The sequence below is a fragment of the Delphinus delphis genome, chromosome 10 (genome assembly GCF_949987515.2).
Source record: "Delphinus delphis chromosome 10, mDelDel1.2, whole genome shotgun sequence".
Classification (NCBI taxonomy): domain Eukaryota; kingdom Metazoa; phylum Chordata; class Mammalia; order Artiodactyla; family Delphinidae; genus Delphinus; species Delphinus delphis.
This window is the reverse complement of record NC_082692.2, coordinates 100,148,097-100,162,634: the sequence shown is the minus strand read 5'-3', so window position 1 is coordinate 100,162,634 and position 14,538 is coordinate 100,148,097. Positions and strand designations below refer to the sequence as shown.

At 50.2% G+C, this 14,538-nt stretch overlaps 1 protein-coding gene across 1 annotated transcript in view; it reads left to right on the top strand.

Annotated features, from left to right (window-relative positions):
- FGD5 (FYVE, RhoGEF and PH domain containing 5) overlaps nt 1–14,538 on the top strand; it is a 115,549-nt gene that overhangs the window by 82,003 nt on the left and 19,008 nt on the right. The window contains exons 6-12 of the mRNA XM_060023110.1: nt 1,091–1,251; nt 1,522–1,678; nt 2,295–2,382; nt 4,040–4,090; nt 4,675–4,733; nt 11,779–11,850; nt 13,374–13,442. Coding sequence (XP_059879093.1) covers nt 1,091–1,251; nt 1,522–1,678; nt 2,295–2,382; nt 4,040–4,090; nt 4,675–4,733; nt 11,779–11,850; nt 13,374–13,442 — 657 coding nt within the window. The remainder of the gene's footprint in view (nt 1–1,090; nt 1,252–1,521; nt 1,679–2,294; nt 2,383–4,039; nt 4,091–4,674; nt 4,734–11,778; nt 11,851–13,373; nt 13,443–14,538) is intronic.

The window sequence follows — 14,538 nt, the reverse complement described above, 5'->3', positions numbered from 1 at the left end:
TCAACCACTGCGCCACCAGGGAAACCCAAGATCAGACATTTTTGTTGTGAGAAAGAAGTCGTACATTCTTTATAATCTTAATGTTTATTAAATTTACTTTAATTTTTAAAAAATATTTATTTGGTTACACTGCGTCTTTGTTGTGGCAGGCAGGCTCCTTAACTGCAGCTCTTGGGCTCCTTAGTTGTGGCTCACCAGCTCCTTAGTTGTAACATGTGACATCCTGAGTTGTGGCAGGCGGGCTTCTTAGTTGCAGCTCGCAGCCTCCTTAGTTGCAGCACATGGGCTCCTTAGTTGTGGCATGCAAATTCTTAATTGCGGCATGCATGTGGGATCTAGTTCCCTGACCAGGGATCGAACCCAGGCCCCCTGCATTGGGAACGCAGAGTCTTATCCACTGCGCCATCAGGGAACTCCCTAAATTTACTTTAATTGTTAAAGTATGTAATCATGATACAGAAATTTTAGAAAACAGAGGCAACAAGGGAAAATAATCATTCCTAATTCTATACCCCTGACACTGTAACTGTTTACATTTCATCCCCTTTCAGCTTTTTCCTTTATTCATTTTTTACACAGCTGTGTTAGGGTAGGAAGACAGCTTTGTACCCCTTCCTGATTTCTTAGCACTACGCATGAATGTTTTTACAGTCATCATCTTCACCATTTTTACACCAGGGAGCAGATGCCTATAGTTTCTTTAGACTTTGTTTTGAAAGAACAGCCCATGAACCTCTTCAGAGATGGGTAATTGTAAAGCAAGAGCTGTATATTTCTTCAGAGAAGGAATTACCCAACTTCTTACCCATCTTGTAAAAGAAGAGTGTGCACCCAAGGTCCCACAAGGAAGGGGAGGAATGAGCATGCTTTAAACCTACTCCATACTGGGAGCCGTGGGGGGCTCTTTGGGCATCAGTTACCTGTGATCACCAGGTGCGTGTTGTCACCCCCATTTCACAGGGTCTGAGACACAGGTGTGAGGTCCCGTGCCATCAGTATGTACCCAGGGCTCCAAAGCCGCGGAGGAGCTGCCTGGGGGACTGTGCTCAGTCCAGTCGACTCATGCATAACAGGCCTCTCGGGGTTTCAGGATTTCCATGGAGCTGTCATGGGGGCCTTGGATGAGTTGGACCAAGAGGGCAAGGACACGCTGGCCAGGGAGGAGCTGCGACGTGGCCTGAGTGAGCTCCCACCCATCCGCGACCTTCACCAGGGGATCCTGGAGGAGCTGGAGGAGAGGCTGTCACACTGGTGAGTGGCCCCGGACCCCCGTCCCCACCTCGTTGCCTTGGGGAATGCAGGAGGTGGGGTAAAAATCCCACCATGTGAAATGGTGTCTCCATTTGACTGGTGGGGAAGCTGAGACACGGAGGGGTTAGGTCGTTCACCCAAAGTAAAACAACCGTGGGAGAGTCGACCTGGGATCCCCACCGGGGATGCAATGCCAACCTTCACCGTCCAACACCGTGTGGTCACAAGGCTGAGTTCTTGCTGTCCTGTCCGCCCCCTCCTTGGCTGCAGGGAGAGCCAGCAGAAGGTGGCTGATGTCTTCCTGGCCCGGGAGCAGGAGTTTGAGCACCATGCCGCTCACATCCAGCAGTTTGATAGGTACCTGAGTCTGCTGGGTGAGAACTGCCTCCATGCCCCCCGGCTAGCAGCTGCCGTCCGAGAATTTGAGGTGGGTTGTCGGTAGTCCAAGAACCCGCTAAGGATGCAGGGGTGGGGGTGGGCATGGAAGGGCTTAATGCAAATCAGTGGGGCTTCTTAGTGGGGCAGACGGGCAGACCTGGGGGTAGGGAGGAGAGGGTGACCCAGCAGGAGGGGAAACCCAGAACATCCCCTATTGGGCCATTGATGACAGCTCCGTGAGCACCAGCCATGGGGAGAGTTTTAGTAGCTGTTTCTCTGTCCAGGAGAGAAGCACAAAGCAAGCTGGGGCCCTGAGCCACCGGAGGGCCCAACAAATGACCACCAACTGGGGATCCAGTTACTGGGCAGCAAAATCAGGGACTTTGTTCTACCACTAACATTAGGTGCAAAGCAGGGTCTGGGAGCGATGTACAACTGAGTGTAGCACAGTCTGTGAGCCTGAAAGAATGGAACTGTCAGAGTGGGGCGGTGCTAATCTGGGAGGACACCCTGGAGGAGGGGAACCTGGTTTTGGAGATGCTCAGCCTGGCAGGAGAAGACATGGAGGGAACATGTGTGGATGGGCTCATGTGGGATGCCGTAAGCCCGGAGACCTCAGGCAGGGGTCTCTGATGGAGTTTTGTTCTCCTGTCTCTTGGGAGCAGCAGAGTCAGCAAGGAGGTGGCCAGAACGTGAAGCACCGGCTGCTGAGGGTGGTTCAGCGCCTGTTCCAGTACCAAGTGCTCCTCACAGGTGGGCCTCACAGGAGGTCAAGGTGTACCGAGCTGGTGTGGGGAGGGGAAGCACCTGCAGAGGGGTGGGGGAGGCCTGGCAAGGTATGCGATGAGACCTCCCCTCCCACTGTAGCAGGAAGGGGTGGGAGGAAGGATGCCGTCACCCCCTGCAGAGGTGCCAGGCCCAGCCACCACCTTCCCTCCGGCTGAGCTTTGGATCCCCTGCTGCCACGTGGAAACTTGCCCGAGTGGCCACCTGCTACGTCTCCCTTAAGCCTCTCCCGTCCTAACACACAGGAACTCATACCTTCCCCTGGGCTGCATTTCCTCCCTGGCTCAGTGGGTCTCATTTCCCTAAAGCTGTCTTATCACCAAAGCCCTCTTGAATCAGCGGATGTTTTCCCCCTTGGACCTGCTGGCCCTCTCTGTGGCTTTGCCGCTGACCACTTCCTGCTTCTCGAAGCCCTTTCCTCCCGGAGCTTCTGTGGTATACTCTCTCCCTGCCTCCCTCTGACCCCTCTGACCGCTCCCTCTCCATCTCTACTGGCCACTCTCCATGGCCCCGTAAATGTCAGTGATTCTTGGGGCTCTGCCCCAGGTCCTTGTTTCTTCCTTCTATACAAACTTCCCTCAGGAGTGTCATCCCCTCCCCTACCTCTGCCTGCCAGAAACACTCTTACCTCTGTCCTGAGCAACTGCCTTCTAAATGGACAGAGACCCCTGGCTCAGGAGCTGGTGCTCTGGTGGGGAAGATGGAACTACACACATAGAGACAGGCATGTAACTCCAGGGACCAACCAGGCTGTAAGAAAAGACATTAGGGCCAGGAGATGGAGGATTTTTTCATCTAATTCAACCAGTATTTATTAATCACCTACTGTGTACCAGGCTCTGTGCTAGATGCTGGAAAGGTAGAAGTGAATTAAACAAACTCTGTGACGCTATGGAGCTTATACTCGAACAAACAAATAAGGAAATAAAAGTATAATATGTCCGTGATAAGAGCTTTACAGAAAAATAAAGCAGATTAAGGACATTCAGGGGAACAGGGATGCCGTATTAGATCCATCCCTCAGGGAAGACCTGTCTGAGGAGGTAACATTGAACAGAGATATCAGTGAAGTGAGGACATGAGTGATATGAAGATCTGGAAGAAGAGAGTACCAGGTGGTGGAAATAGTAAGTGCAAAGGCCCTGGGGTCTGAGCAAGCTTGGCACGTTCAAGAAGTAGCAAGAATGCCTACATTGCCCCACTAAACGAGAGGCATGGAGAGGTAGCTGGAGCAAGACCAGCCCGTGTCGAGCCTTACACGTGTAAATGTGTTAAGGGTCTGACACATTCCCACTCTACCATGTTGGTGGCCACATCTGTCTCCCCCAGCCGACTGTGTGCTTCTTTGGCATAGCACAGTGCCAGCCACACAGCAGGTGCTGAATAGATATTTGTGGAATGAGTGAATGAATGACTAGCGGTGGTGGGCGTGATGCTGGTGGTGATTCTGGGGGCCCAGTTTTGTGCCAGTGTGTTCTTGTGATGGGCTAACAGAAGAGAAGGTGGGCACCTCATTCTTCTGGAAGTCTCATTCCGTCTCTGGAGACAGAGGGGCTCCTGTTGTGGACACGAGGGACTGGCCTCCCCAGGGCAAACTGACTCCTGGCTCTTGTTCTGTCTGCAGACTATTTAAATAACCTTTGCCCGGACTCGGCTGAGTACGATAACACACAGGGTAAGTCCGGTGTGAACCCAGAGGAAGGGGATACATTCCTGTTTTGGTCCCTCTCCCCAACTCTGGACTCTACACCAGATCCCAGGCACACAACACAGCCCCCTCCCCCCAGCTGGGTGTGCAGGGGACGTGAGGCCTCCGGGGCTGCCAAGTGACTCCCCTTCACCTCAACCATGGGAACTCCCTGGGATGGGCTGACGTCCAGTCAGAGGAGGAGAAGGAGGTGATCAGAATTCAGTGATAGGAGGTAGTGCCAGGTCTAAAAATCTCACCCAGACTCCCTGTTTCCTCCCAGTTCTGTGTGGCTGTCCCTGCATGCGACCTGCCGGGGCAGTCCCTATTTTAACATATTCTAGTTACAGCCAAGGAAACTGAGGCATGGGGTGGTCACGTGACTGTCAAGGTCACTTAGGTGGTAGTGGCCAAGCTGGGATTGGGCCAGTGACCTGACCCGGCCATGGGAAGAATTGGTGCCACCCATACACAAGGCCCTGCAGGGATCCTGCGTGGGGAGAGGCGAGGAGGTGGCAGCTAGCCCGGCCCGCCCCAGGAGGCCCAGCCCTCGGCTCTGCTTCTTTCTGTAGGTTCGCTGACCCTCATCTCCAAGGTCACAGACCGCGCCAATGACAGCATGGAGCAAGGGGTAAGTCCAGCCCTGGGTAGCTTCCGTTGGCTGCAGGTTCCAGGAGCCCCTCCACCCTGCACAGGTCTGCCTTGTGATACCCCACTTCTTGGTGAGGGGCGCAGGCAACCATTTATCTCATGGGATATTGCAACAAGCCATGGGTTCTGGCGCTGACATGTGCTGTGTGACCTCAGGTACTGTGTGTCCCTCTCTGGGTCTCCAGTTCACCATTTATTTGAATAGTGAGGGAGGCTGCAGACTTGCACAGACCTGATAAGTAGTGCCCAGACTGTAGTCTGAGAACATTTGCGTTAGCACCTGGAGTGGTCTGTAAACTACAGATTCCTAGGCACGCCTTAGGTCTTCCCAGTTGGAACTTCTGGGATAGGGTCCAGAGATAGGCATTTTTAACAAGCACCCCAAATGAATGGCCCACAAAAGTTTGAGAGCCGTTCATCCACGAGAACATGTGAGCTCTAAAGCACACCTGGTTCTGACAGTGTATAACTCTGCATTCGGGAGGTGATCAGATGCTTACTGCGTTTCTGTCCAGGATGGCCAGTTTTATCCCACCTCCCAACTCTGTTCCAGTGGTTACCACAGTTACTTGTGTCCACATATTTTCTGCTCCTCTAAGCAGTAAATATGCTAGAGCTGTGTGTTAAGAACGATTCTGAGGCCGAGTCCTAGGCCAGTGGGAAAGAGTTCAGTGATCGGTTAGTGATGTCTTCCACAGGCAGAGGTGGGAGTGATGGTGGTGTGTATGCCGAGCTGTTGCTCAGCTTTGCTGTGGCAGGTATGCAGAGCATCCGTGTAATCAGTCATCAGCAGATAGAAATAGGGGAAAGGAAATAACGTCTCTTGGACCCCTGCTGCATGTCACGTCTTGTGTTGGGGTCTGGAGATGCAGAGCTAAGACGTGAATCCCAGCCCTTGAGAAAATCACAGCTGAGTGGAGCAGTAAATACGTGGACATGAAGAACCATGATAAACATCGTGAGGGAGAGAGAGAAAGTGCTACAAGGTTCAGAGAAGGGATTCATCTCTCCAGCAGGGAGATCACTGAGAAGCAGTGATACAGGAGGAGCCCACACAGGGAGGAATGTGCGTGTGCCATGAAGGCAGAGGGAGCAAGGGTGGTCCAGGAAGAGGGCCTGGCCTGGGCACAGGCATGGAGATGGGAAAGTGCCAGACATGTCAGAGTTCAGAGGGTCACCCAGCGTGGCTGGAAGATGGGAACAGCATAGGTGCGGTCGGAAAAGAGTCTGAGGGGAGAAGTCAAGGTGGCTGGTGGAGACGTGTGCAAGTGTGGAGGCTGAAGACAGCTGGGTGCGAAATCCAGGGGGTCAGACACGCTGTTGTCATCAGCACCCACCCCCCTCCGGTGTCCGTGGGCTCCCTGCTCTCTGGCATTTTGGCATTTTGTACATACAGTGAGATTTCCCTCGCTGTAGCCAAAAAACAGAGGTGCTTTGGAGTCGGCGCCCTGTCGTGACGTAGCAGCAGATGGGCTGGGCTGCCTACACTTCCCTTTAGGAGGGATATGCCTCTGCTTCCAAAAGGGAAAATCTAGGTCAGGAAGGGCTGTGTCTTCCCTCCTGTGGTGAGCTCCTGCACATGGCCCCTGCCTGGAGGAACAACTGGAGTAGCCCACGGCCAAACACCCTCCTGGCTTTCTCCAAGGGCCAGGCTTGATGCTACGCCAAGATGCAGGCTGGCTGTTGTCTCTCCAGCTGCCTGTGGACACTGCACCAGGCCTGCTCTGGACTAGTGGCCTCCACCTCACGCCTGCTGGGATCGGGCTAGGACTCTGCCTGAGCCATGGACGGGCAGGTCCAGATAACCCAACCCCGACGCAGAGCTCAGTGGCTGTGAGTGTTCCTGAAAGATGGACTGGGGCTCTGCCTCCCCCTCCCCCCTGGTCCCCCTCCAGCTCAGGCCTCATCACCTCCCAGCTCTGCCATTCCATTCTCCATCTGGCAGCCAGAGTGATCCTATTAAAATATGTTTGATGGTGCCAGAACCCCTTTTTGCAAAGTCTTCCATGAATCTAGATGGCCTTCAGTAGAATCTGGAAAGTACTTATTGGTTGTGAGGACCAGCGAAGGCTACTTGGAGGAGGGCAGCGTTCGTTTGGGGTTTATGCTCACATCAAACCATTACCACAGTTCCTCACACAGGTCATAGCTGGAGGTATGGTTTCCAGGAAAAGCCAGATCCCACCACCCCGCCAATCCAAAATGGGACCCACATACCATCCAACACACAGTGTGAAACACCACCATCCCCACCTCTCCCCAGCCCCTGGCTACCACCATTCTGCTTTCTGAATAGAGCTTTTTCGGGAACAGTTTTAAATGTATAGAAAACATTGAGAAGATTATACAGATAGTTCGCACGCGTGCCACAGTTTCCCCTGTACGAACATCTTATATTAGCGTGGTACATTTGTTACAGTAAAGAACCAATATTGATGTAGTATTATTAACTAAAGACCATAGTCCATTCAGATTTGCTTAATTTTTGCCTAATGTTTTCTCCAGGTTGTCATCCACGATATCGCATCACTTTTATTTTTATTTTTTTTGTTTGTTTTGGGTTTTTTTTCACACACACTGTATTTTATTTTACAAGAGATAGATAAACTGACACCAAGCATTGTAAATGGGTGACCACAACAAAAGCAAGCAACAATGATTGCAATTACCGAACATGAAACACACTCACACTATGTCATAATAGTGACATTCAGTCCAGGAATCCTCCACTGTAACAGCTCCTTTACTTTGCAGTGAAAATTGATTTGTATATTTTTTGCCTCTGAGTCCTTGTGGGATTTTTTTTTTATTCAAACAGAAAGTCACAAAAATTATAATCATCCTCATCAGTTCACTCAGTCCCATGTAATTAATTTCTTTTTCATTCTTGATCTTTTGTTAGCACTTTTATGAACTCATCAGTTTTCCATTAGAGTTCTGAAAATGCTTACTCTTCCAGTTCAGCAGTATGGTCAGTTACCAGAAACCTTTACTTGTCAGAGTCTTTTCCATGAATTCCTTGAAGATGAAACCCTTTTATAGGAACATTTTTGCAAAAGCATCAGAGTATACCCAGAACTGTCTGTAAATGACAAAAGACTTAAAAATGACCACGGTTAAAGATTTGATGAAAGTTCGTAATAATGCAATTGACAAGGAAATTTAGTTGTTTCTGAGATATACATTTTAAAGTAATAACTAGAATTATGACTTAAACATTATACCAGAACATATAAGATTTTTAGATATTTATCACGTCACTTTTAGATGTCACGTTTCCTTAGGCTCCTTTGACTGTGACAGTTTCTCAGGCTTTCTTTGTTTTTGATAACTTTGACAGTTTTGAAGAATACCAATCAGTTATAGTGTAGGATGCCCTCTGTTGGGATTTGTCCGATGTTTTTCTCATGATTAGACTAGGTTTGTAGTTTAGGCGGAAGATCACAGAAAGTACTGTTCTCATCATAGCATATGAAGGGTACATACTGGCAACCTGTTGTATGACTGTTGATGTTGACTGTGATCACCTGGCCAAGGTTGTGTTTGTCGGATTTCTCCATGTAAAGTTCCACCCCCACCTGCCCTGTCCGTACTCTTTGGAGGAAAGTCACTTATGCACAGCCCACATTTAAGGAGTGAGGAATAATGCTCCCTCTCCTTGAGAGCAGAGTATCTACCTAAATTATTTGGAATTCTTCTGCAAGGGAGATTTGTCTCTTCTCTCTCATTTATTAATGTATTCACTAATTCTAAATAAATTATTTATATCAGTAAGAATTCACGTATATTTATTTTATGTTTGAGTTCTAATCCCATCTACTTTATTTTATTTCTCAAATTGTTCCATCTTTGGCCATTGAGAACCTGGCCAGTTGGTTCCTGTGCCTCTTTCATATACCCCCATTGATGTGGGTTTGGGTGGGGATTTTTATTTTGTTTATTTATTTTTTGAGCACTTCCTTACTTTCTGGCACTACTGGATGGTCCAGGATCATGTTGTATATTTCCTGCCCCAGTCCTAGAATCAGCTATTTCTCCAAGGAGGCTTGGTTCCTTTAATTGGTTAATGGTATTAGAAACCAAGATCTGGGCACCAGGTTTGCTCATTGCTATTGGGGTATCATTTCTTCTAGATTCTCTTAGCTATAGAGCAAAGTAATAAATGTGTATATACCAACCTGTGTATATACTCATATTTATAGCTATTTCTATATATAACCACCTGTATTAAGCTAGATATGAGTTCTTACTGATGTCTTCAACTCTGATTCTTACCAAATGGATCATTCCAGCCTCCTTCCCTGGCTTATCTGTAAATTTCCACTCCAACAGGGAGAAACCTGGCTCCTGCCATCCAACATCCATTTATTTAATTGATCAGTTTACCTTCCTTCTTGAAAAATATTTTTCCTGGGTATAGAAATATGGGTTGACCAATATTTTCTTTCAGTACTTCAAAGATGCCATGCCACTGTCTTATGGCCTGCCTAGTTTCTGATAAGAAATCTGCTGCAATGTTTATATTTATCCTCTTTATGTAAAGTGTCCCTTTTTTACTAGCTGCCTTCAAGATCTTCCCTTTACATTTGACTTTCAGAAGTTTGACTATGATATCTAAGTATGTGTGTTTTGGAGGGGTGTGGCATTTATCCTGTTGTGATTCTTAAACTTCCTGGACCTGTGGTTTGTTGTTGTTCATTAATTTTGGAAAATTCTCTTGGGTGCCCTGTTCTTCCTCCCCACCCCCACACTCTATTTTCTCTTTGTGTTTCAGTTTGGTGAATCTCAACTTACCTATCTCCAAGTTCATTCATTCTTTCCTCAGCTGTGTTCAGTTTGCTGTTAAGCCTGTCAAAGGAATTCTTCATTTCTGATACCACATTTCTTATTTTTCACATTTCCGTCTGTTCATGCATGCTGCCTACCTTTTCCACTAGCTCCTTTAACATATGAATCATAGTCATTCTAATGTCCCTGTCTGATGGCTCTAACATCTGTGTCACCTCACATTCTGGTTTTCTTGAATGCTTTATCTCTTGAAAATGAGTTGGGGTTTGTTCTTGTTTTTTGTGTTTGCCGTAATGTTTAATCAAATACCAGACATTATGTGTAGAAGAACTGTAGAGACTGGGGGAAATAGTGTCTACCTCCAGAAGTGGACACGCTTCTTTTTTACTCATGCCATTCATGTCGAGGGTGGGAGTTGCATCAATCCAGTCAGTAGTTGAGCTGGGTTTAGGTTTTGTTGTCACCATCCTCGCCTTCAGAGCCCCACAGACTTCACGCTCCTCCAGAAGGGGGCTGCTGTTACCTGATGCTGTGTGTTGGGCCTGAGGTGCTGGAGAGTTTTTCTCATGTTCCTGCTCCATCTTTGGAGATCTCCTTGTTCTTGCCCCTTCCCCTTCTCAGGGGTAGACCACTGTTTCCTGTTACTCCGTGCTAGGCTCATAGGTCACAGCTCTCCTGGACAAGCCTCAGTCTTAAGTAGGGCCTGTGAGCCAGGCTCTCTCAGCATTCCTGCCCCTCCTCTGCATGGTGGCAAAACTCTGCTGTGTGTCTGTGGCGGGTCTTTGACAGGTTTCTGCTTTGTGTTGGTGCACAATCCTGGGCCTGAGAGGCTACCCACCTCTTCTTGGAACAGATGTCTTTTGCTTCTGCCCTTTCCCCAGAAGCAGTGGGCGGCTCTTTGCCTGGGCTCTGGGAGTGGGAGGGTTGCCCCACCTCCCCCAGTGACTGAAGGGTTTTGTACCAGAGAGGGGCCTGTGGAAGTGGGCAGGGTTTTATTCCAGCCCCCAGTGGTAGCCTGCTTGCCTTCACCACCAAGAGGGGGTTCTCTCTGGCCCCAGTCTTCCTTATAAGTATCTGGCAGAAACTCCTGGAAAAGAGCTTGCAAGTGACTGCAGATGCGCCTTGTGTCTGGGGCTCCCTGTTATTCTGAGTTGTCCCACCAGTCCACACCTGACCTTTAAGAATCTATCAACATTTTAGCTGCTTTCTTCTCACCTTTTTTATGCCGGCCACCTCCTCCCCCATGTGTTGCCAAAGGCAGAATAGCTCGTTCCTCTTGTGTTTCCATGGTGGGGCTGTGGTCCGTCTTTGGGACTCAGTTCACCCAGTGGCCTTGGGACCCCACCCCTCCCATAGGCATAAGAAGAGTTATGCTTTTGCAGATGATATGGCTTTTTCTCCCTGTTAGGTTGGGGGCATGGTTTCCTTGCAGCTCCTACATGATAAGCGGAAGTGGAACAACTTATATACATTTCTAATGGGTAGGATTTTATGCCCTAAACTGGGGACAGTGTCAAGGCCTGAAATTCAAGACAGTTTCTCTACACACAATTTTCACCTTGTTCATTGGCTTTAGAAACAACCCTGCAAAAGGTTAAGGGGCATGTGCCCCATGGGTTAGGTGCTTGTCATTTCTCATTTTACGGGATGGTGTGCATAGGCCTGGGGGCATGTCACCTTACGTATTGTGGATTCCCAGTGAGGTACCGACAGGGAGCTCCCGGCACACTTGTTTTTCTTGAGGGAGTACAGAGCATTTCCTCCACAGGTGCTACGGTTTTTTCGTTATTCTCTCTCAGGCCCTGCCCGCCCCCCACCCCCACAAAGGACACAAGCCCACAGAGCCAGTCCGGCCTTGGACATCTGTCACCTCTGGGTTATTGAGGTCCGGATGCTCCAGGCGTTACAGGGGACACAGGCTAGAGTAGGAGCAGAGGCCGGGAGACAAACAGGTATCGGACGACACAGTGAGGCCACGTGACCATCTCCACGGCCTGCAGAAAGATGGCAGTGTCAGACCCCAGGCCCAGAGAGACTAGCCTGCTTGTAGGCAGTCCACACAGGTGGCATCCTGCAGACCCAGGCTCAACTCCTGGTCCTGCCACCGACAGGAGGTCAGATTGGAAGCAAGTCCCTTCTGGGCTGCATTTCCTTCTTTGAAGTGGAAACAATGCCAGTCCTTACAGAGGAGATGAGGCGTCCTGACCATCTCCCCCTCGCCCTGCTCCCGCCCGCAGGAAAACCTACAGAAGCTGGTCCACATTGAGCACAGCGTTCGGGGCCAAGGGGATCTCCTCCAGCCAGGAAGGGTGAGTGCCACCACTGCTGCCAAGGGCAAGGGCAAGGGCAAGGGGCAGCCTGGCAGGCAGGCAGGCGAGGCCTTGATAAGCCCCATTGTTCAGCTGGGCTGGCCCCAGGCAGGCCTGGCTGCAGGTGCCTTTCACCCAGGAGGGTGGGGGGAGGGCAAGGGCTCTGCTGGGCTCCCCAGGCCCCCCAGCTGCCTCCCCTGGGCTTTTCCGCTTTCAGGGCCTTTAAAGAAACAGTGCCATTTGGGTTCCGTGTCCCTCTGAGAAAAAGAGACACCAGTATTCTTAGTTTAGTCCAGTTGCTGGGAAATCAGGGAAACCATCTCTCAGGAACCCCAACAAAGCATTTTAAAGGTAACATTTTTGGGGATTCCCCTGGTGGCACAGTGGTTAAGAATCTGCCTGCCAATGCAGGGGACACGGGTTCAAACCCGGGTCTGGGAAGATGTCACGTGCCACGGAGCAGCTAAGCCCGTGTGCCACAACTACTGAGCCTGCGCTCTAGAGCCCGCAAGCCACAACTACTGAGCCTGTGTGCTGCAACTACTGAAGCCCGTGCACCTAGAGCCCATGCTCTGCAACAACAAAAGCCACCGCAGTGAGAAGCTTATGCACCACAACAAAGAGCAGCCCCCGCTCGCCGCAACTAGAGAAAGCCTGTGTACAGCAGAGAAGACCCAGTGCAGATAAAAATAAATAAATAAATTTAGAAATAACATTTTTTAAGAGACAAATTTATCCACTTTAAGCTTCCAAATGGAAAACATAAAACTCAGCTCAAGGGCTTCCCTGGTGGCGCAGCGGTTGAGAGTCCGCCTGCCGATGCAGGGGACGCGGGTTCATGCCCCAGTCCGGGAAGATCCCACATGCCGCGGAGCGGCTGGGCCTGTGAGCCATGGCTGCTGAGCCTGCACGTCCGGAGCCTGTGCTCTGCAACGGGAGAGGCCACAACAGTGAGAGGCCCACGTACCGCAAAAAAAAAAAAAACTCAGCTCCAGAATAGTCAAAAATATGTTTATTACCTGTTCCAGTCCATGAAGGACAAGGAACAAAGAATGAGAGATTGCACTTAGGTGTAAAGTCACACCTAATGTTTTGGCCCGAGTCATCAGTTTAGTGAATATTTATTAAACATCTCTTTGTATCCTCCAGAATTGAGGGGGCTGTAGCAACTGTTCACAGGTCTTCAGCCATTTTAGCAAACTTTCAAAGGCTCTGTTCCAATTGGACCCCTTGTGGTAACGAACCAGCAAGCGAGTCATTGTCTGGAGCACTCTGTGGCCGGAACGGTGTCTGGGGTTGGTGTAATTCAAGGTGGATGCTCCTGAAAGGCCAGGTGCCTGTCCGCAGAGCTGCTCCACCAAACACGGGGCACGTCTCCTAAGCTGGGAATTCTCCCACGAGTTGCTCTCTGGTACTCTGGGAGGTGCCGTAATTTGTTTCCCACTAAAGGGCCTCCCCCCACCCGTCTCCAGGACATAGGGGGGTGTCAGCCTGACCACGGAGGTCTGCTTCTCTCCCCACAGGAGTTTCTGAAAGAAGGGACACTGATGAAAGTAACAGGGAAAAACAGACGCCCCCGACACCTGTTTCTGGTAAGTACCTGGCCCCCATCCAGGCCCCAGGACTGTCACGTTCTGTAAAGTGTTCTGGGGCAGTACTCAAGGACAGCTGCAAGCAAAGGGGAGACTAGACCAGAGCCTAATCCTTAGGGTGCGGATCATTCTGAATAGCCGAGCTTTCCAGAAAGCTGAGGGCTTTACAATCCATCCCTAATGTATTACTTGAATGATTTTGAGGGGAATGTTGCCAAAATTTAATTACCCAGGTGCCCATCCTAAAACCAAGAAGTTCTTAAACCGGGAATAGCTGTTCAACTGCCTTATCTAACAAGCGAGAAAACTGAGATCCAGAAAGGAGGGTTGACTTGGCCGGATCTCCCTGCAGGTTGGTGGCAGAGGTCCAGAAGGGAACCAGGGTTCTGACCCGAGCCCAGCCCTTTCTCCACTGTGCACAGGATGGGATATACGTAACATTGTTGATGATTTACCGCCACAGTCTGGAACACCAGGGAGTGTCCAGGCCTGGGGTATAGTAACATCAACCTCAGTGGCTACTGAGCTACAAGCAGCTCTTTGCCCCAGTCCTGAGACCCAGCCCATGCCCCCCCCGCCCCGCCCCGCAAGTAGTTTTGCCTTTTAAGTTCTTCTCTCTGCTGGATGTAATTTTTCTCTCTGCTCCTTCGCCGTTAGCCGTCATCTCTTGTTACTGTCAGTTGTGGCTGCCCTAACAGTCTCCTTACACTTTGTTACAATTGTGTGCAGAGTAAAAGGAGAGAGGCTCTGAGTCAGTGTGTAGGAACAGGCCGACAAAGAAAGGGCATTGGAGGAGTGGGAACAGCATGGGCAAACGTAGAGGCGGGAGGAGCGTGGTGTGTCTGGAGGACCTCTGTGAGTCTCGTGGAGTCATTGGCTGCAGATGGGGTCTTCCACTCACGAGCTGGGTCTACACCAGGCCTCAGATAGACCCTCTGCCACTTGGGGACTGAATTCCAGAGAGGGCTCATGGTCCTGAGCAGGGGAATCCTGAGCCTGACCGAAGCGGCACGTCTGCGGCTGCCCATCAGGGTTTGGGGAGCCTCTGTGGCACGTGTCCCAAGGCCCCAGCCCGACCTCAGTGGGTCACTCCACT